Source organism: Crotalus tigris, unplaced genomic scaffold (genome assembly GCF_016545835.1).
Source record: "Crotalus tigris isolate CLP2741 ecotype Arizona unplaced genomic scaffold, ASM1654583v1 scf7180000024340.7048381, whole genome shotgun sequence".
Lineage (NCBI taxonomy): Eukaryota > Metazoa > Chordata > Lepidosauria > Squamata > Viperidae > Crotalus > Crotalus tigris.
The window spans coordinates 2,694,607-2,718,514 of NW_024100510.1; the positions used below are offsets into that span (position 1 = coordinate 2,694,607).

The window sequence follows — 23,908 nt, forward strand, 5'->3', positions numbered from 1 at the left end:
TTGTTTAAACAGGTGAGTCAGTTTGAAAGAAATCATAGGGCAATTATTGCAGGTTCCATCTTCTCCGAAACAGTTTGTAGATGATCTGCAATCATCTTTAAACTTACTGATCTCCAAATGTTAAGGAACAAAACTCCTGCACACCCAAACCCATCCCATCCATTACCTCCACAAAACTGCAGAGAAAAGGCTGATAAATTCATTGGAGGGCTAAGATCATTAAATATAATTCATAGCATGATACTGAAAAGCAGTCATTAATATAATCCAGACTAATGCCATATACAATATCATACTTGCAATGAAAGAAACTGGCATTAGTAGTACATTTAGGATTTCTATTCTAGAATATTAATTAATTTTACTGTTTTTGGAAATGTGAATGAATTAGCAACTACAATCATAAAGAAGTAAAATCATCCAAAGTAAGTATTAGAAATGTCTTTTGAATAAGAGTCTGTGCAATTTAGTTGAACATTTTTAATAAAAACATACATGAGACTCAGCATCAATAATATAGAAAAGGAAAGCTGAAGTTGTAAGCTTCCCAGTAATTTTGATAAAAAACTGACCATTATTTTATATGAAATATCAGTATAAAAACACATTCAAACACAAAGTTTTTTTTTTTTTTATAAAATCTGATGCAAAAATTATCACACAGAGATCCCTTTATTCAAATGCTCATCAATGTTGAAAGATCCCGCAGGGCACAACACTAGTGCAAGCCATTCACTGGTGAATAAGGCAGTTACCAAAGAACTCTGGTTCAGATTCAAAGCGGGTTCTCACTACATTTAATTCTTTTCTTGTGCAGCTTGTCCTAAATGAATACAAATTTAAATTCAATTTGTTATTCCACAAACTTTTGGAAATAGATATTTTACAACTTTAAAATAATATATTTTAAAAGGGATTTGAATTAAACAGTGTAGAAAATCTAACATAATTAAAACTCAATTTCTGATACTATACAAAAAGATGTATTGATATTTAAATAATGTATAAAAGGACTTAACTGTAGTCTAATTTGCACATAAGAGTGAGACATAATTCTTCCCAATCCCATACGTTTAGCTGTACATGTTGCTTTTGCATTCTGGTTAACTACAACAATAAACTAATTTTAGCTTCAGACTTTGCCTTAACAAGCCAGAAATTCTTAAACTGTCCATGGTTTGTGTAGGTTTAGATCCTAGAGCTAACATTTGGGGTTCAGGAGCAGTTTGATTTTTTTTTTTAATGTATCACTTCCTTGTACTCAAGAAAGCAAACTACATTAAGGCATTTTGTTCTTGAAGTTTTTACTGCTAATTCCTAAATGTAAGGTTGATCTTCTAGAAAATTGTTTGTAGCCATATCTGACCAAAAATGTATATAATTTCACTTAAACTAGCATACAAGAACAAGCTTTGTATTGCACTCTTAACTAAAGTGAATTATTGATATTGTGATATTACTTAGGTACATTGGAATGTATACACTTAATAACCTTAGTTGGGATTGGAATTTCCATCACTTAGTGATGCGGTCATTAGGCCAAATATCATGAGTGCACTACTTAACAGTGATAGTTTTGGCAGTCCCGGTTGTTAGATCAGGACCTCATGCTTCTTCTGCACTCATTCTCACCCATCCTCTATCTCCCCCCTTTTAGCCACCCTACTCTTACTGCCCTGTTGCCCCTCCCACTTGACTTCCCTGTCTTCTTCCTCCTGCTGCTGCTGAGGTGTCTCCAGCCTAGCCCTTTGTGAGGCAGTTGCTAACCTTGATTGCAAAGGTCACCTGGGGACAGCCAAAAGAGCAGAGATTGGGGAAGATAGGTGGGTTGGGTGAGTTGAAGTATATCTCGTTGTCATGAATGTGGGCAGGCTACCAAGTGCCCAAAATTTGATCAGGTGACCACAGCTGGTCAACTTAGATGACCACCTGTAACTACCAATCATTCAATAACTTAGAACCGTTGCTGACTGAATAGTCATTAAGGAGGGAGTACGTGTAATTTCTGCTTCATGGAAGAAACTTTGTTCTAGTTTCTTCCAAACTTGGTTAAATAATTTGACTGGAATTTGGTTGTCATGCAGCAAGAGGAGCTTTTACATGTTCTCCAAAAGATAAAAGAGAGTAGGAAATCATTGAATTAAGCTCCTATAGTGTTCACACCAAAGCCAGTAAATTATATCTAGTTTAAGATTGGACTTTATGTCAATACTGAGATTATCAAGTATGATTTAAAACAGGTTAATGCATTGATTCAAAATTTATCAATATGAAGTTACCTGGCAGGAGAATTCCTAGTCTTTCCTGAATGGCCTCCAAGTGTGCAATGTATTCAGTTAATGAATCTTCAGGATCTTTTAATGAAGTTTGTGAAATAAAACTTGTAGACCTATACAACAGAAATTATACTTTACCTTAAATATATTACACATCTTAGAAAATTTATAAATAGAAAAATAAAAATAAAAGAATGTGTTAAAAGATTTACAAATGTCATAGAGATTATACTTTTCCGGTACGTATATGTGTATGTGCCTGTGAGTCTGTGATGACTCCTGGCAACTGTTTGACAAGACCCTGGAGTTTTCTTTGCAAATTTTTGGGAAATGGCTTGACATTCCCTGCTCTCATTTCTACAGCTGATAGTGTGATTGACCCAAGGACACCTAGCTGGCTTTGTGTTTAAGGTAACACCAGAACTCATGATCTCCTGGTTTCTAAGCTGAGTCATTAACTACTACAGCAAACTGGCCACATTAAACTTTTTGATATATGAATTGTGAATAATGGTATATGTAAGGACCCACTTCAAAACCTTATCCTAAGAAAGCAGGACTCTTAGAACAGTTTCATTCCAAAAGGAACTTTTATTAGGAGAAGCTGATAGCAGGCATAGAAGGCAGGATCTGAGGATTTCCTGCTCAGATCAATAGGTTAAGAGTCCCAAGCAAACCCCACCCCAATAGTTCATCCGGTTAGTTCAAAAGAGCCAATCCCCAGGTGTTAAGTCTGCTGTGGGAACAGAGCTGATAATGGAGTCCGTTTCCATGCCTGTGAAGACATTGTTGGGTCTTTGCACCTTTCTCTTCTGCAGCGAGAGATAAGCCAATGGCCGGAGGCACATTCCTTTCTCACCCCAGGTTGACATCAAGGGAGAAACAGTTCAAAGAGCGAGCATATAGAAACAGCAGAGAGGATACATTGTAGGAAAGTTAAAGAGCATCCCATAGAGCCTTTCCCCCTCCCCGAGGAGAATGGTAGAACCCACAGAAAGAAATGAATTAGATGCCCACCAGGAAGGAAATGGGTTCTGACAGTATATATTATATTGAACCATAATACATATAGATTACAAAATGAAAACTATGAAATATACTGTAATAAAGTCTGTCCATAGTACTAAAGGCCATTCTAATTTTAAAATCCTGTAAAATTGAAATATGGATTTTAGTTAAATAGAAACCCAAATTTTGGATGTTTTACAAATCTATAAACTAGGGTCTAGGCAAAGGTTACAATTTGAATTAAATTGTGTTGTCAGATTACTCTTAAGATATGAAATTATTTTAGACATTAAAGCATACTCCCACAATGTAGCTCTTGGCATAGAAGGGATCTAATGTCTTTATCAATAAAACTTAGTATCTCTGCAGCAATTAGCATATGCAAAGTTAATTTAGCATAAATAGAATAGAATAGAACAGAACAGAACAGAACTGGAAGGGATTTCGGAAGTCTTCTAGTCCAGCCCCCTGCTCAAGCAGGAGAACCTATACCATCTCAGACAAGTGATTGTCTAGCCTCTTTTTAAAAATCTCTAGTGATGGAGTGCCGATTTCTGGGAGCAAGCTATTCCACTTTTTTCCACATTGAAACTCATTTTGTTGGATAGTTTTTGTTCAAGTTTTTCAAGATCTTTTTGGATCCCAAAATTATCTTTTGGGGTGTTGGCTACTCTTGCCAGTTTGGTGTCATCTGCAAATTTGATGAGTTCCCCTTCAATTCCTTTATCAAGTCATTGATGAAGATATTGAAGAATACTGGGCCTAAAATGGAACCTTGTGGTTACACAGCTTACTTTTCTCCATGTGGATATAGTGCCGTTAAGGACTACTCATTGAGTACGATTTGCCAGCCAGCTACAGATCCATCTGGTGGTGATGTTGTCTATTCCATCTTTTCCTAGCTTACCAAGGAGTAGGTTGTGGTTTACTTTATTATATGCCTTGCTGAAGTCTAAGTATACTACGTCCACAGTATTTTGCTGGTCTATTAGTTTAGTCACTTTGTCGAAGAATGAAATAAGATTGGTTTGGCATGATCTGTTTTTAACAAACCCATGCTGGCTATTACTTATAACTTTGTTTGCTACTAGTTGTTCACAGATCTGTTTTTTGATTATCTTTTCTAGGATCTTCCCAGGTATTAATGTTAAACTGATTGGTCTGTAGTTTCCTAGGTCCCTTTTTTTCCCTTTCTTGAAGATGGGAACCACATCAGCCCTTTTCCAATCCTCAGGTACTTCCCCGGTGCTCCAGGATTTTTGAAAGATGTGGTGCAATGGTTCTGAGATAACATCTGCCAGCTCTTTCAGAACTCTGGGATGTAATCTGTCAGGCCCCGGTGATTTATATTTGTCAAGGTTGGATAGGTGTTCTTTTGACCATTTCTCCTTTTTAAAGGAGAATTTAGTCCATTTACATTCATTGATAAAATGCCACTCTCCTTCTCCATCTCTTTCAATTATATCTAGGTCTTAATCTTCTAGTCGATCTTATGTGTCTCCAATCTCTTGTTCTTGCTCCTTCTTCTGTATATGTGTTTTTAATTTCTTCCTCCTCTCTTGGTTTAACTGCACCTTTTACTGCCATTTCTTCCTGTTCCTTTGTTTCTCTCTTTGTACCAGATTCAGAGTCACCTCCTTCCAGAAATGTTCTATGGTTGTTGAAGAATTCCATTGTTTTAAGTGGTGTATCCAATCTATATCTTTTCGTATCCCATAGATTAAAATCCATTCTGGAATCAGCCATCTGAAATTCACTCCTTTTTCAATTAATTTCCTAGTTAGAAACTGGTATTTTCTTCAGGATCCTCTTATTCTCCTAGGAATTTATTTGAGGACTACAATTTCTTTTTCTTTGTATTTCAAAGGTTCATCTCTTACTCTTCTCAGAATCTTGTCTCTTATGGATCTTTTGAGAAATCTAACATGTACTTCCCTGGGGACTTTATTTCTTCTAGCATAGTTTGAGTTGACTCGATAGATCTCATCTAATTCTCCTTCCATTTGCTGTTTCCCAATTCCTAAAGCGTCTGCCAATAATTCTGTTATCAAGTTTAGGAGATCCTCTTCCTTATTTTCCATTATATTTTGAAATCTTAAAAAGTATGAGGCTCTTTCTATATCCATCCCAGCTATCGAATCTTCTAGTTCTCCATTTATTTGCATCAATTTCTGATTTTCATCTTTTAAGAGCAACCTCGGTTGATTTATCTTCTATTTTTTGGATTCTTTATTGATTATCTGTAATCATCTGTTTAAAATTTTCAAATTGAGAATCCATGTTGTTAATTTTTTGATTCATTTTATCAAAATTACCTCATCTCATTGTAATCGCCATGTGAGTAGCAATTGCCTATTGAATTGCTTGTAGAGTCAATTGCTTGAGTTTCCTTTTGGAAGTTATTAGCCTTTTCTTGTTGGAGCATTGTATCAATTGATCTCTAATACATTGGACTTGCAGAAGCAGAAAAGGGAGCAGAAGATCCTTTTTTTCCAACTCTAGATAGATTAGATACACTCATATTTATCTTTTAATCATACTTTATAATCCACCAAGTAAATCAAAATTCATAATCCAACCGGCTCCTAACAAATAGGAGAAGTAAATAATAAAAACAGTGAGTGGTAAAAAAGAGCAAAAGGGAAAAAAGAAAAAAAGGATAAAGAAGAAAAAAAGAAAAAAGAAAAAAAATATATACCAAAATTTGTAAGTGTTCTGTTCAAAGAGATTTCTTGTTATTCACTCTTTCAAAATAGCTTGTAAAAATTCCAGGTCAAGCTGTATTTGTAATCCAGGGAAGTCAGATGACTTCAAAAACAATTTTTATTTATAATTGTAATCCATTCTGTAGAAAAAGGCAATTAAAAAAAGAGTCTTTTTTTTCAGCCACAATCTTCAGGACTATAAATTCCAAAATGTTTAAACTATAAGCTGTGTATGGGCATACAGCCAAGTTTTAAAACTCCAGTCAAAACAACTCAGTAAGATAAAGAGGGGGGGGAAAAAAAAGCAAGATTAAATGTAGTTCTCAGTTTTACCACTAGGTGTCATTAGATATCCATTTCCACCATACTTTAAAAAAGTTTAAGAAGTTAAAACCCGATGGTTTCCAAACAAGGAATAAACAAAAAAGATTTATAAATCCAAACATTTTTGAAATTATCTTTCTTTTATGCCTCAGCTATCTTCACAATATTGTTATAGGTCAGTTTTAATTTCCCCAAAGCTTATAGTTCAGGGGGAGGGGTAAGGAAAAAAAGCCCCCCCCCCTGGCGCTTGGGGATTTCTTGCTTTTGAATGCTTTTTCCCAAAACCGGTATTTCCACTTGTAGGAAAGTAGTCTCACCCGGATCAGCTGTTTTGCTTTCCGCTTTTAGAATTTGTTGTCTCCGACGATCAGCTGCTTCTGGCTGACTGCATGGGTCTGGTCAGGCTTTCTTCCTGATGGTCCCGAGGGCTCCTTTGGATCAAGCAGGCCAGCTCTGATCTGCAAAGTTTCACCCTTTGGCCAGTTGTCTTATTGGGTGACTTTCGGTCCTATTGGACTCCTCAGCTGGTAGAAATCAGGCTTGGGGAACAGAGCTTCATTCCCCAGTGCCCATCTTGCAGCGACGTCACCGGAAAACCCGAAGTTTGATATGAAACTTTATTCATACTGTATTTTTATCAACAAGTACTTGTAATCATACCATTGAAGCTATACCATTCATAAACATGGAAACAGAATAATAAAATGAAGTACAAATTTTACAATTATGTAGATAAAATAATTTTGGTATAGATTTTATTGATGTACAGAACTGGACATATCTAGTTAAGCATAATATATATTTATAATATTGTTAGTAAAAATAATCCTGCAAAAGACACACATACAGTGAAGTAAGGCCTGCACTCACCTGTTATGTAAATGGTGTAAAGATTTAACTGTGCAGCTTGCAAGGCTCATGAGATTATTTCTGTTGTATTCACCTTCTGGAGCAGCATAACTTGGGAAGGGCTTTTGTTGCTTTAGTACTTCTAAACTAGCTACAGGATCTGTTTTAAGCAATGTAAAATTTTAATCTGAACTGTGAGAATTTCAGGTTATAGCTGTTTCATAAATGAAGAAAAATACGCATGATTAGTACATTCTATTGTGCATTAAAAACTGTGAATACAGGTAGTCCTCAAGTTATGACCATAAACACAGCCTGCCCATTTCAGTCAAAAGTCAGAAGGGCTATTAAGTGAACCACCTCATTAACAAATGCGCCATCACTGCTCTCTCCAATGCATTCGTTAAATGAATACAAGGATCATTAACTGGAGCACTGGGTTCCTTGTGGACAGGAAGATCCTGGGAGGCTTAGACACAAGCCCACCTGCTTTGGGCCTCCCAAGGCCTCCCCCGATACCCTGAGATACCTCATGCCTCCTTCCTGCCCACCCTACAGGACTCCTCCCTACTTTATCCTGTCACAATCGCACTTATTTTTTGAGATCTTCAGAGCTCAAGGAGGCGAGGGTAGGGAAGGACAGGCTGCTCTGTTGCTGGGCCACAATTGAGAAGAAATCCTGTATTGAAAGGGAAAACCCTTTCATCATTGCTAATTTTATATATGCTAGCGCTGCTAACACTGGGAAATCTAAAACTGTCTAAGTATGAAGAAAAACTGGCAGGATTTCTTGTCCTCACTAGCATTAGTGCAGTTAATGTTGGGGCAGCTAACACTTTTAACTATTGACCATGGTATTCTTTCAGGCTGATTTAGGGAACTGGAGAAGGATAGCACAGTGTTCTGCTAGTTCACCTCCTTCTTCAAGTCCCAGTTGATATTAATCGGATGTGCGAGATCCAGCTCACAGCCACTTCTTTGTGGGGTGCCACAGAGCTCGGGACTTTCTCTGCTCCTTTTTAGCATCTACACCAAGCCTTGTGGAATGAAACAGGAAACTGCTGGGCGAGATCATCTGTCACCATGGGATAAGGTATCAACAGTATGTTGCTGGTCCTCGGTTATATATCTTTGTCCTGGGACAAGTGAATGATGCAGCAGACATTCTTTTGTGGTGCCTGAAGGCTGTGAGGGCCTGGATGGGGAACAACAGTCTTCAGCTGAACTCTGGTAAGATGGAGTGGCTGTATATCCAGATCTTTGGTCTTGGATAGGGTTGCATTCCAACTCGGAAGTCCTCTTGGACTCATGATTCTTGCTCGAAGAGCAGGGGGAAGCTGTGGCTAAGATAGCGTTTGAACAACTTCATGTTATGCACCAGTTACTTCTTTTCCTGGACAGTGAGGATCTGTTTGATCAGTCATGCCCTCATCACCTCCCATTGGTATATTGCAACTACATGGGGCTACCCTTGAAAAGTATCTGGAAGCTTCAGCTGTGAGCTATACTAGGTATCCAAAGAAGAGCACCTAGTACAGCTCATCGAACTGCATTGGGTACCAGTTTGCTTCTGGGTCCAATTCAAGGTGTTGGTTATTATCTATAAAGCCCTACAATTTTAACTCAATAATTTAACTAATATTTTAATTGTTTAATATACTGACATATTTTAATGTCTTATTGTATAATCTCCAGAGTCTCTCTTTGATTGCGATGGGTGGTTTAGAAATGTAAATATAAATAAAGTATTAAAAGTAGTGTATTTATTTCCTGCCTAATCCCAACTTCAATGATACTGATTTTATTATCTCTTCTGAATTAAGATATATATTAATTTAGAATGCTTTTAGGTAAAAAATAAATTGGCTTAAGATTTTAATATTGCTAGTGACAATAAATGTTGAGAATATGGCATATATTGGCATACAAATGCTAATTTGCCTATAACAGTCATTTGTTCTTTTCACATTATTCAAATTAAGAATAAAACTGAATTAAAATTGCAGTTGGAGTAAATATCCAATTATTTTATCAAAATGTCATACAGAAATACAATACAAGGTACCTATTTGTTATTGGCAAGTGACATATTTCCCCAAACAAGATATTCATATCGATTTAATTTTGCCAAATAAATACCCCCAACTTTGGGTGGCCAAGCCATCCATTGAATCTCTCTATTGCTCTCTAACAACCTTGGTCTCATATAATTTCCAGAACTGTTTTTTTTTTAAATTTAAACAATTACAAAAAGTAAGAATATATTCTGTTGCGCTTTTCCAATTTCTGCAGCATAATAAAATATTTTGTTTACTCGGAATAAATCTAACAGAAACGTATGTATATATCACTACTTTTCAGTTTACTTAATAGAAATGATTTACTAAGAATTACAGTGAAGCTATAGGATTTATCAGTAAACGCTCTCACGTGAATTGCGTCCAAGGCTAGAAGAAATGACTTCCAGTGGCATTTCTTTCTTATTTACTTTATGCCATTTTCTTACTAGAAACTTTAATCTTTGGAGAGGGAAAAAGAGAAACATTAATGAGTAAATTAAAACAACACATAAGATAATATTTCTATATTAACTATTAATTATCAAAATTTACAAGTGCTGTCAACCACAATATTTTGCTTTCTCATACTTGTTAAAAAAAAGAAAACAATGGATTAAAGCTTTAATAATTAACCAACCATTTAAATCCCATTAGTTTCATTGGACTTACAAGAATTTTTATTCACCATTTATGGAAATCAATATCAGGAAATAATAAATTAATGTAAAGCCTTTGAAAAAAAAAGTACTAAAGATTAGTTACCTTAATATTGCAATGACCACACGGACTGCAGATCTGAACTTGGTAAAAAAACGACTTCGTGTTTCAGAAACATTCAGATCAGGAGCAGAAGGATAAATGCCCATGCGTGCTATCAGGGACAATGTTGCTTGTTCACATTCTTGAAATCCACCCAAAAGCAGAAGAAGGTATTTCTTCTGATAAACCAAGGCCTTCCTAAAACTCTCAGCTCTCAAATACTTACAGTAAAGCTTCTGTATCTAAATAACAACAACAACAATAATAATAGCAGTAGCAAAATAATTCTTATGGGAAGCTAAGAAAATATTTTGGAGTTCTGGTAATTACAGTGCTTAACAACAGTCACTGATTACACCAACTGCATCTCTTAGTGCTGGCAATCTTGCCACTCCTGATGATTGTCATTAAGGAAAAATTGCAGGATGTTACCTAATGACCTCCTTAGACTTCCTGCTGCTCTTCAACAAGCAAAGGATTATTGTTGTGGGGGGAAATGGAGAAAGAAGAACTATTAGCTGTGTTTGCCACCTTGAGTTACATACAAAGTAATAAAGGTGGGATAAAAATCTAAATAAATCTAATAAATCTAAATAAATACATACATTACATACATACAATTGGGAAGTCACAATGAAGTGTCAGGCAGTACACAAAGAGTAAATGCTGCTGCCAAGGGGAGAGGTGGAGGACAGTGCATTAATGGCCGCTGAGATGTAGCCTGAGCATGGTGGGGCCAGCTGTTGCCGAGTGGGAAGAGTGTACAAGGCTAGATGACTGGCACAATGCAAGCAAAACAGGGCCAGAGGTGGCTGCTGCCAGGTGGAGGTAGGGGTGGACTGGCAGCCTTTGGGGAATGGTGTGAGTGTGGTATGGTCAGGGCTAGCTGCTTCAGGGTTTTCAAGAATGAAGGAGGGGTGTGGATGACTGGTATGAGTAGGACCAGGGAGTGGCTGCTGCACTGAGGTAACTGTTGCTGGAGACACAAAATTGTGCAGATGTGGCATGAGCACAGTGGTCCTAGAGTTGGCTGCACAGGTGGCTGCTGTGGGCAGCAGTTCCACATGAGTCTGGAATATGAGATCCACAGAATCTTCAGAGGAAAAACCTCTGAATCTCAGCGATTTACCAGAGCAATAGTCCCCAACCTTTTGGCACCAGGGAGCAATTCTGTGGAGATAGATTTTTCCACGGACCAGAGGGGGTGTGCTGTCTGCAACTGGTGGATGGGGCTTCACTTATTTGTGCAGCTGGTTTCTGGCATGTCAGGGACTGGTGCTGGTCCATGGACCAGGGGTTGGGACCCCTATACTAGAGCAGCTCATAACTTTTAGTTTCAGCTCTTCAATTGGCTTTGCTTGTGGGAAGCCAACAGCAAAGGTTGCAAGTAGTGATGATGTGACATAGGATACTGCAACTGTGGTAAATGCAAGTCGATTGCCAAGCACCAGATCATGATTACATGATCACTGGAATGTTGCGATGCCAGAACTTGAAGAACTAGTTTCACTCAGCGCTGTCATAACTTCAAGCAGTTGCTGAGCCAACGGTTGTTAGCCGAGAACTACTTATAGCTTAATGAATGAAAACTTTGCATCTCAGAAGTTGCACTAGGCATATAAAATAAGGACTGGATCCAACAATATCAGTTAGCTGAATGTTCTGTTGTTAAGGGCAGTAAATGTATATTCATGTTCATAGTTGTACAAATTCTGAATAAATGCTAAGAACTAGGCTTTTGTATCATTCTTATAGGAACAAAGTTTGGATTTATTATGGATTTTTTTCAGTGACTGGGAGTTGAAAGAGTTAAACATTACTTCTGAAGAATGTAAGACGATTAAAACAAAGCTGATCTGTTTCAAATGTTTTGGGGATTATGTTTTCAAAAATATTTTAAAATCTTCCAAATTATTTGTATTTTGGATGGTGGACAACAATCCAATATAGTTGGTAGATGACATCAAATCTGGGAGTGGAAAAAATGGAGCAGCAGCTCATCCCAAATTCCTATTTTTCCTATAGCCAGAATATTCAAAATATTCATGTGATAAAGAAAATTTACCTTGGCTGTTTTGTATGTTCCTAACTCTAAAAACTACGTGAAGCAGAGATTACTTATTTGAAATTTCAGCTAAAATTAAAACTCTGCTTTCTCTTGCCAAACACACTAAATCCCAGTCTGCTTTCCTTTGCCATTCCCAGACAGACAATGGATAAAAATAATAGAAATATAGTATTGTTTACCTTTGGGCTGGAAGACATCACAGTTTGTTTGTTTTCTGTCACATTTGTTTTGGTTGCTGCATAGTTTGTTGCTTTCAAACCATTCTGTAAACCACACTTATCCTGGTAAGTATACCCTTCTGATGCTTGCATAGAGTGAATTATACTTGTAGGGATAACCTAAATGTAACATTATAATAATAAAGTGATTAAAAACTTCATACAACAAAATATGACTTTAATTCAACAATATAAATATATATGTTAAAAAGAATTAAATCCACTGTGGCAAATCAATCTGCTACAAGATTAATTTAAAAGAGGACTTGATAACTTCCTGAGGACACCTAGTTTGCACTTTTAAGTCAGTACTGATTTCTGGCAACAGTGTGGATTAGTTCCTGCAGTTTTCTTGGCAAGATTTCAGAAGTGGTTTACTGGTGGTGAGGATCAAAAAGGTTATTGGAATGTCTTTGGAGAAATTATAAGTTACTAAAGCCAAGATAAAGATGGCAAACATGTGACCCTACAGTCAGCACCGGTCACCCTGTCTTCAATGGCTCTTTTTTTAAAAAAAAAACAAATTTTATTGGTTTTTCCATTTTACAAACAAGTGCTTAAGAAACAACATGGTGGCAGGGCAATCAATTGTCCACAAAAAAAAGTCATACTCATAAAGTTCAGATTAAGTCATTAAAAACCTCCTCTCTTTTCCCTCTAATGACATATTATATTCAAATTGATATATTTCAATAAACTAAATCAATCATAACAATCCTCAATAATCTTTCATCTAAATATATCCACAAATCCAGATCCTGTGTTAAATTTGACTATTTCATTTGCTATATTCCATATTTCTAATCTAAATACCTAGTTAACACTTCGGGAGTCTCCCCATAACTTTTTCCCTTAACATATTCAATAAACATTTATTAATATCATTTCTTTTTTTTCCTATTCCTCTTCCATTACAAAATGACTATCAGTTCTAATAAGAAAAGAAAATATTAGTTCAGATCAGAAAGGAAAAAGAAGAACAAAGAAGAAAAAACAACAACAAAACAAAAAAAAGAAAAAAAATACCTTTCTATTTCTATTATTCTTTATAATCTAACAATCATTCCCTCAATATCTGTATCACATTTCTTTAACGTCCTCCCAGAGTTACTATATCCAAAACATATTAATACATAAATAAAACAACTTATTATTAAATTCAAACCTTTAATTTTTATTCAATCTAACCTCTTATTTAACTGTCTTAAGCCATAAATCAATACATATCTAATAAGCCTTTTAAACCCATTACATAAAACCATAAGTCACATTTTTAAATCTTATTCTAGCTTTCCTTTTATGCCATACCGGTTTCCATAACAAGGCCTGTATATCAATGAACAAGTCACTCTTTATGCCTTGTAGTATCCTTTGAATCAAACAGAGACGTCCTCTTTTCCATTTTAGAAACCTAGCTCCTTTGTAAGTGATCCCTTGTTGTTTTGAGAAGTCAAATCTCCACGTTTGAAGCTGTTGAATAGCCGGCTCAATTGTGTTCAACTTTGTAGATGATTTATCCAAGCTACCATAGTTCTCAGATCGTTGGGCTTGTCTGTTCATTTCTGTTGGTTTTGAGGTTGTACGTGGTTTAATTGCAATCCATTTTAGTTCCTCAGAGATCTCATCAGCATGCATATGAAATAGGATAGAATCTTCTTTACCTTTAGTTAGTCCTGCTTCTGTTGTTTTTTGGTCTATAGAATGGTCAGATAAGGTCTGAGAGTCAATTTGTAAATTCAAAGCAGAATTTTTGTTTTTTATTTCCATAGTAAATTCTTTTATTTGAGAACATATTTCATCAGTAGCTTCGTAAAGTTTTTCCAGTATAAGTTTATAGTCAAGTTGAACCAAGGGTTGTTCCATTTCAAAAATAATTAGAAACAGTCTGTATCATTTAGTAGAGGCTATGTTCAGAAAACATTTAATCAAAGTCCACCCCCACCAGTACAGCTGTTAATTTTCTTTGTATTTTCCCTTTTATGGTAACCTGAAAGTCAAGGTCAGTCTGATCATCAGCAAGAAAGAAAAAGTTGCAATTTTAACTTTTTCCACAAGGTGTCCTCAGTATAGTGTAAAATCTTTTCCCATAGACCAGGAATCTCATAAACAAGATCAGGAAGCACAGAAAAAAAAAAAAAAGAATTCAAGTCCAATAGCAGATTCAATATTAAAAAGTTTTCCAAGACCCCAAAGTGAAGAGAAAAAAAAATAGAAGAAAAAAAAGTCACTTTAAATTAATTCAAACCAAAAGCTTCTTTTTCCCACACTCACCAACGCCGCCTTCTCAGAGCAGGGAAATGATTTTAAAAGTGCTTTTTACAGGCACAAAAAAAAAAAAGGAGAGCCAAGAGAGGAAAGGGAAAAAGTCTTACCTGGCTCAGCCACGGTGGTTCCTGTGCTTAGATGTTCTTCTGACTTTTGGTTACAGTGGCAAGATGAACGGCCATTTTACTGGCCGTTCTTTCCACCATCGGCCCAAAGGAGCAATCTCGGTCCCTGGAAGAAGCTGCCGCTCTCTCAAGGATGACGAGGACCTCCTCACCGGTAGCCGCCCCTCCAAGGTGGCTTTTCAACCCGATTAAGGGTCTACTGGCAGCAGAGAATCAGCTGGTGAGGAGAGCAGTCTCCTCGCGCAGCTGTGAGCGCCGCGATCCAGAACCGGAAGTCCTGTCTTCAATGGTTCTTAATTAACTGAATGGTAGGACTTTTCTAAGAGGCAAAATGCTTTCTATTTGTAATCTTCCCAAAAATTGTGAAAAAAATTAAATAATTGCTTTGCTGAAATTCAACAGCTTCTTCATCTTCTTTTCTTCTATTTTTACTGTTCTGGGTGTTGAGGGAGACACAAAGTTCTGGTTCTTGCATTTCTGGTGGCCTCAACCATTGTTGATACATGTTGCTGCAATGTATCTTTGATGTTGTCTCTCCATCTTCTGCTGGGTCTGCCTCATGTTCTTCGGACTTATTCTCTTTTTATATATGTCTTGTATGGTATAGAATCTCAAGACAGCATTCAACAGCAAATTGCCAAATTTAGATGGAACAATACTGATTGATTTTTCAATCAGTATTGTATGAGGGAGGGAGTGGGGATAAATATGAGAATGGGAGCACTTAGCCTCCCAGAAGCCATTCCTACACTTATTGGGCATTAGTGTTGAATTTCAATTATGCAATAAGCCATAGGAATGCCATATCTCAGTGATGGCGAACCTTTTAGAGACCCAGTGCCCAAACTGCAACCCAAAACCCACTTATGTATCACTGGGTGCCGGGTGGCCCTCTGGGTAGCTGTGGCCAACTGGGTGTGGCTATGGTGGTCATGGCAGATGGGTGGGCATGGCCAGGGTAGGCGTGGCCAGCTGAATGTTGCTCCTGGGGAGGGATGCCTGTGGGGGCCGGGCAGGGCTGGGGGAGATCCAGGGCATCTCTGGCAGATGGGGAGGTGGGCAGGAAGCTCGTCCTGCGGGGTGAGGCAAAGCAAGGCAGGAGTACCATTGTCTCAGGCCAAGGCGAGGCAGGGGCCGGGGCAGTTGCTGCCTGACACCATTGGCCTCTGCACACAGAGGCCAGCGAGCGCATGGGTACTGGGATGCATCCACCCATGTGGGACCTCAGCGAGTTAGTGGGCGACTGGTTGAAGAGGGAACGTTGCCATCTTCAGGGCATGGCATGTGTGCCTAAGAGAGGGCTCTGAGTGTCGCCTCTGGCACACATGCCATAGGTTCGCCAACATTGCTATATCTGATCTACAGAACATGACTTGTTAACTACTGAAAATATTTCACTGCATATATGAAAGTCTTCATATTTCCCATCAAAGTCTAAATAATTTTTAAATGTTAAGATTATTTAACTCTGAAAAAATGTTGTGATAAGAACATAATTAACTGGTTTAGATTCCAAACTATATTCAAAAAATATATACAGTAGAGGGGGAAATAAACAGGTAGCTCTGACTTATAACCATTTATTCAGTGATCGTTGAAGTTATGATGGTGCTGAACAAATAGTGGTTACAACTAGTCCTGAGTTTTGGCTGTCCCAGTATCCCTGCGATCAGTTGCAATGCCCCCATGACCACTTGATCACCACTTGTGACCTTCTCTTCTGGCTTCCCCAGAAAATCAATGAGGAAGCCAGTAGGAAATGTCACAATTTACTGGGGTAAGTCTCCTGTACCTGGGCACCCTCCTCCAGCTCTATACCTGTGACAGCCACTCACACATCCTTGTGCACCCTTCCCAAGCCTTGCTTCTTTGCACCCTCACACACCCTCCGATTCTCACTCTGGCTCCCTCACACCATCCCTTAGCTTTCCTTATACACTGCACTCTCCCCAACCTTTGTGATGTTTCCTTCACACCCCTTTGTGAACTCTTCCACCTGGCAGCCACTGCATACTTACCTGTCAATCTGCTTGCAAGCCATCTGGGACTTGCAATGTCCTGCTAGCTTCCCAGTAACTAGGTTGTGGGATATTGGTAGGAAGTTGTCTTGCCTAACTGTAGGTTTCAGTTAACAATGACAACAAGGACTGCAGGGATTGCAGTCGCTAAGTATACATAGTCAAATCTTTTAATTTCCCAGGGAAAGATTTGGAGGAAAAGAGTAGTTTAGTATGATTTTTAATTTTTTATAATAAAATATAAAAATAATACAGTTATTTAAATATTATAAATAATAATATAAGATACTATATATATATTATACAATAGTATAAAATGTTATATTATAATAATAATAGTTAATTTATTTTAGACAATCTACTGTTTTAAAGGACAAGATCGTAGGTTTATGCCAAGATTTTCTGCCACAGAGGCTTTTCAAATCACAAAACTTGGGAAAATAGGTTGTTACTGTGAGAGTTTTCTTGTCATTTTTAACAAAAGTGAAGGAAATGATTGGTCCATTAGTGGGTGGAAGTGGCAAGAAGGTGACAAGCAACAGGGAGAAAGCAGAACTATTTAACTCATTTTTTGCATCTGTCTTTACACAAAGGGAAAAAACAGACCAACCTATCAAAAATAGTGCCATAAAAAACAAAGAAACACAAGTTAAGATAGGCAAGAAAATGGTAAGTGAGCACCTGTCCAGCCTAGATGAGTTCAAATCACCAGGACCAGATGGATTACACCCCAGGTTCTCAAGGAACTGGCAGATGTGATATCGGAACCACTGAACTATATTTTTCAAAGATCCTGGAACACAGGGGAACTACCAGAGGACTGGAAAAGAGCTGATGTAGTTCCCATCCTCAAAAAAGGAAAAAAAATGGATCCAGGAAATTACAGACCTATCAGCCTGACCTCAATACCTGGGAAGATCCTGGAAAAGATAATCAAACAACGAATCAACGAACACCTAGAGGCAAACAAAGTCATTACTAAAAGCCAACATGGGTTTGTCAAAAATAGATCATGCCAGACAAATCTTATTGCATTCTTTGACCAAGTGACAAAATTAGTGGATCAGAGGAATGCTGTGGACATAATTTACTTGGACTTCAGTAAGGCATTTGATAAAGTAGATCACAACCTACTACTTGATAAGATAGAAAAATGTGGGGTAGACAGAATTACCACCAGATGGATCCGTAGCTGGCTGACCGGCTGTACTCAGCGAGTGGTCCTCAATGGAACTGCATCTATATGGAGGGAAGTGTGTAGTGGGGTGCCCCAGGGCTCTGTTCTGGGCCCAGTGCTCTTCAACATCTTTTTTTTTTTTTATTAAAAAGTTTTATAAATTTTACAAAAAAAAACATAACAATACAATAACAAAAAACCACATATACAAAGAGAAAAAAAACCCTAAACATTACACAACAAAACCCCCCTCCCCCCACCCCCACCCAAACACCCCCCCTTCCCCCTCCTGAGCTTCCCAGAGCAGGATATAGGCTTAGTTAAAAAAACAGTTAAGAAATTATATTTATAGAAAAAAAGAAAGAAAAAGAAAAAAAAATATAGCATTAACATATATATATATATATATATATATATATATATATATATATATATATATATATATATATATATATATAAAAATTATGAAAAAGCTATATATTTTTTTATATCCAATTTAAATTGTATAAATTTTATCCATTTATCCCAAACAGCAAGAAATTTCTCTTGCGTTTGTTCCTTTAAAAAAGCCGAAATCTTTGCCATTTCCGCCAAATAAGACACTTTAAGAAACCATTCCTGCAATGTAGGCAAAGATTCCTTCTTCCAATATTGTCCTACTAACAGCCTCGCGGCTGTAATCAAATTTAACATCAATATAACCTCCTTTGTATCACAATCAGTAACTATACCCAACAAAAATAATTGCGGAGTAAATTTTACCCTCCTTCTAAAAATTCTCTGGATATTCCACCATATCTTAATCCAAAATGCTTTTATCTCTCTACACGACCACCAAATATGATAATAGGTAGCATCCGTACAACCACATCTCCAACATTTAGGTTGTAAGTCAGGGTACATAAGAGACATTTTTTGTGGATCAAGGTGCCATCTATAAAACATTTTATAAAAATTCTCCCTTAAGTTCTGTGCTTGTGTAAATTTGACATTTCTCACCCAAATGGTTTCCCAGGTGTCCAATGGAACTGGCTCACCAAAATTCTGCGCCCATCTGATCATACAATCTTTAATTAGTTCCGTTTCTGAATCCAATTCAACTAAAACCCCATAAATCCTCTTAATGTGGGTTTGTCTTTGATCCTTCACTTGCTTAATAAAATTTTCATCTTCTCTAAGAAAACCCACCTTACAATCCACCTTCCATCTATCTACTAGTTGCCTATATTGGAACCAAGAATAAATAATATTTTCTTGTGCTAACTCTTCCCGTGATTTTAACTGCCAGTTTTGTCCATCCCATCTAAGTAACTGTCTATAAGATACCATATCCATTTTAGCACCTCTTTTTATTCCTTCTATCGCATGCCAAGGTATAGCCCATAATGGTACTTTAAAATCACTTTTATAATATTTTCTCCAAGTCCTAAGTAAAGAAATTCTTAAAATATGAGCTTTAAAGACCCAATCCATTTTTTTATTAAATATTAAATAGGCATGCCACCCAAAAAGTAAATCCCATCCCTCTAAATGTAATATCTCAGAGTTTGTCAAATTTACCCAATCACTAATTAGTGTTAGAACCACCGCATCATAGTATAATTTCAAATTCGGTACCTTGAGTCCACCCCTCTCACGGAAGTCTTGCATAATTTTAAACTTAACCCTTGGCTTTTTCCCTGCCCAAATGAATTTATTAAGGCCTTTCTGCCATTCACTTAAATTAATCTCATTCTTCAAAATCGGTAACATTTGAAACAAAAAGAGAAACTTGGGTAGAATATTCATTTTTATCACTGCAATTCTTCCCATGAGGGATAATTGCAACTTCTCCCAATTCTTCAAATCTTTCTGTACCCTAACCCACAACCTTTCATAATTATTTTTAAATAATTTTGCATTAGAGACAGATAACATCACCCCCAAATATTTTACCTTATTAACAATTTCAAAACCCGTCAAATTAACCAAAGTCTGCTTCTCCTGACTAGTCATATTTTTAGGTAAAATTTTAGTCTTATTAACATTAATCTTAAAACCCGAAACCACACCATAATAATGAATCAGTTGTAATAACTTTTCTGCAGAGTGAGTAGGTTGCGACAAAGTAACCACCAAGTCATCTGCAAAAGCTCTTAATTTGTATTCTTTTTTATTAACTTCTATTCCTTTAATTTCCTGCGACTCTCGGATTTTGATCAACAATATTTCCAATGTTAAAACAAACAACAACGGTGATAATGGACATCCCTGCCTAGTACCTTTCTCTATTGTAAAAACCTCTGACAAACCTCCATTAACAATAAGTTGTGCCGTTTGTTTTTGATATATTACCGTAAGAGCTTGTACTATCTTTTCACCAAAATTCATCTCTTCCATTACTCTTAACATAAAATGCCAATTCAGTTGATCAAAAGCTTTTTCAGCATCTAAAAATATCAGCCCTGCAGGAACTTGGTTGTTCTTATCTAAATATTCTAATAAATTGATAATTTGTCTAACATTATTTTTCATATATCTTCCAGTTATAAACCCAGATTGATCTTTATGCACAAGATGATGCACAACCCTCATAAGCCTATTTACTAAAATTTTTACAAATATCTTATAATCCACATTTAAAAGAGATATAGGCCTATAATTCTTTGGTAAAGTAAGATCTTGATCCTCCTTTGGAATCAATGATATAAAAGCACTACGCCATGAAGGAGGAATCTCTAGACCCTGTAAAATATCATTAAAAAGATCACCTAATGGCTGAATCATCTCCTCCATTAAAGCTTTCTAATAAACAGCTGTTAACCCATCCGTACCCGGTGCTTTCCCTGGTTTCAATTGTTGAATTGCTAATGCAATTTCCTCCTTAGTAATTAAACCATTAATTTCCTGTTTCTGATTCTCTGTCAATTTGGGAAAACTAGCCTCATTTAAGTATTTATTTATATCTAAAATTTGAACATTGGTAGATTTATGTAATTTTTGATAATAATCCAAAAAAGATTTCTTAATCAATTCCTTCTGAGAAACTAATTTACCCTGATAATTTATTTTATCTATTATTCTCTGTCTCTGTTTCTTTCTTAACTGGTAAGCCAACCATCTCCCTGGCTTATTAGCATTACAAAATGTATTTTGTTTCATAAACAATAGGTTGGTTGCAGCTTGATCCGCTAACAACATATTAAATTGTGTCCTTAATAACTTTACAGATTCTTTAATACTTTCATCAGAAGGATTTAAAATCAAAGACTTTTCTTTTAATTTAATTTCATCTTCCAATTCTTTACGTTTCTGAGTCTGCTTTCGCTTATGACAATTATTCATTTTTATCAAGATGCCACGCATAAATGCTTTGCCTGCATCCCATACCATTGACATTGAAGTCCCCTTATACATATTTAAAGCAAAATAATCCTTTAAACACTCCTTTAACTTTTGAACATTCTTTTCTTGTCTGAATAGATTTTCATTCACTCTCCAGGATCTTCTCTCCTCTTTTTCTTGAGTCAGCTCCATCCAAACTGGACTATGATCCGTCAGTGACCTAGGAAAAATCTTTACATTCTTTACTCTATTATATAAGTCCGTTGTAATCAAAAAGAAGTCAATTCTTGAAAAGGATTGGTGTCTATCTGAAAAATAGGTGAAATCTCTCTCCTCTTGATTACATTCCCGCCAATAATCCCTTAGTTCCCAGTCCTCTTTCATGTCAAAAAAAGCTTTAGGTAATTTTGCTTGTTTACAAAGAGGAGAAGAGCCTTTCTTATCCCTTTGTATATCTAAGACACCGTTCCAATCACCCATTAGTACCACGGATCTATAGTCCAGCAAAGTTATTTTTTGATGTAACAACCTATAAAATTGTTCCTGTTGCTGATTTGGTGCATAAAGTCCCACTATGAGTACTTTCTTACCATATAAGCCAAGTTCAATCATCACATATCTTCCTTGGGGATCTGATTCTACCAGACAAGCTGGTAAATTTTGCTTCACATAGATAACAACTCCCCCCTTTTTCCCAGGAGCAGAAGATACAAAATGGGATCCCAGACGAGCATTAACTAAATATTTCTGATCCTTATGTAAGATGTGAGTTTTCTGTAAACAAATAACATCATTGTTATGTTGCTTCAAATAGTAAAAGATTTTTTTCCTTTTCTGAGGAGAATTCAATCCGTTAACATTCCAGGTCAGAAACTTTGCCATCACCCTTGGCCAGGAGCCCGGAGAAGACACCTGTGAGATCTGCCATTGCTGCATGTGTTGCATAACTCTTGGGTCTTGCTCCTCCCACCAGCAATGATGCACTTTCAGAAGAAGCATCTTTAGCCTCTTTCTTGCGTTGCTCCTTCTCTTTACGTTTGTAAGCTGCACGGGTCATTCTCTGCTCTTTAACCTCCGTTTGACGCTGCAATTCAGCTTGCAGCATCCCAGCGGAGACCAAACCTAATGCCTCAGATTGCTGCTCCGACTCTTTGCCACTCAAGGATTTCTGAACAGGTGGAGCTGAGCCTGCACCCAGGACCGTGTTGTAAAACTCTCTGGCTTTGTCAACCGTATTCAATCTGTAACGCGTCCCTGCATGGCTCAGAACAATACCCATCGGGATTTCCCATCTGAATGGCATCAATCTAGCTTTAAGCTCATTGGCTAGAAAAGAAAAATCTTTCCTGTTTCTTAAAAACTTTGATGGGATTTCCTTTAAAATAATAATATCTTGAGAAGCAATCTGGAATCTCTTATTATAGAAGATTTGTACAATTTCATTACGCAGAGACTTCTTTGTAAAATAAATCACCACATCTCTGGGTAAATTCTTCTGCTTCGCAATCCAAGAATTGACTCTGTAAATTTTTTCCACTTCTCTGCGTAATTCTCCTTTATCCATATTCAGAGCAACAGCTAAGTCAGTAAGCACCATCTCCATCAGATCTTGATTCATATCTTCCTTAAGGCCTCTAATCCTCAAGGCATACTCCATCTGTCTGTACTGAAACATAAGAATATCTTCTTGTGAAGTCTCCACCTTCCTTTCCACATCTTGAATTTTATCATCAAAAGTCAACTTTATCTTCCACTTCCTCCAGTCTTGCATCCAGCTTCACCACCACCGTAGCCAAGCCTGATACTGCTGCAACTATATCTTGTCGCAAGATGGTATTATTAGCTTCTAATAAACCCTTTATCCCACTTATCTCTTCTTTAATGTCAGATTTAATATCAGATTTAATCTGTATAACAAATTGCTTCATTTCATCTCTCATTTGAGATATAGCATCCCCCATTATACCTTTAACCTCTTGTGCTGACAGGCCTGGCAGAGGAGGAGAGGGTGGTGGCTGAGCCGGTGGTACATGTTTAAGTTGTTGTTGTGGTTGTGCAGTAAGAGTTGTAGGGGAAGAAACCACCTTAGGTGTTGTCGAAGGCAGCTGTCTCTTTGAAGCCATTTTATATGACACCGTTCTCACTTCCCTTCTCCCCAAAGAGAGGGGAGGAGGAAAAGATTTTTTTTTTTTTTTCAAAAAAACAGCACCAAAAAAAATCCAAGAAAGAAAAAGAGAAAAAAGCCAAAGGGAAAATCCAATACCAAGAGCAAAAATATCAAAAGCAAAATCATTAAAATCCAGTCCTTTAAAAATAAAGAAAAACTAAAGAGGGAAAAAAAAACTCCGACACTTTCAAAACGCCATCTTAATTCCTCTCTCCATACCAAAAAAAAAGAACAAAGGAGAAATAACCAAAACTAGCCAAAACTAACTAAAAAAAAAAAATAAAGCCCTAAACTGTAAAAAGAAAATCCTTTAATCCGCTCTGTCCGTTTTAAAAGTTACTCACCAAGACGCTATATTCACGGAGATAGAGGCGGCGGTTTCTTTTGCTTCAAAGGAAGCAAAAACAGCTGGGAGGCGGAGATCAGCAGGAGCTCCGAGGGAACACTCCTTTCACCCCCTCTAGGAATAAATCCAGAGGGGGTTCAGGGGTTCTACCTCTACTCCTGCGTTCTCTATCCCTTCCCTTTGCCCGGGAAGGGAATTGCGAACCGCGGGCCAGCTGAT

General features: G+C 37.0%; 1 protein-coding gene across 11 annotated transcripts in view; it reads right to left on the reverse strand.

Moving 5' to 3' along the window:
* Positions 1-202: 202 nt before the first annotated feature.
* The window catches only part of PCNT (pericentrin), a 138,195-nt gene continuing 114,489 nt past the window's right edge, over positions 203-23,908 (reverse strand). For 8 of the 11 annotated variants that reach the window (XM_039326405.1, XM_039326406.1, XM_039326408.1 and 5 more), the window contains 6 exons: positions 12,229-12,387; positions 9,985-10,223; positions 9,593-9,681; positions 7,184-7,322; positions 2,280-2,389; positions 203-823 (listed from right to left, as the gene is read on the reverse strand). In XM_039326405.1, coding sequence (XP_039182339.1) covers positions 798-823; positions 2,280-2,389; positions 7,184-7,322; positions 9,593-9,681; positions 9,985-10,223; positions 12,229-12,387 — 762 coding nt within the window. In that variant the 3' untranslated portion in view covers positions 203-797. Of the gene's footprint in view, positions 824-2,279; positions 2,390-7,183; positions 8,358-9,592; positions 9,682-9,984; positions 10,224-12,228; positions 12,388-23,908 lie in introns of those variants that run through there. The other 3 variants (XR_005554654.1, XR_005554653.1, XM_039326409.1) reach the window with 3 other exon arrangements.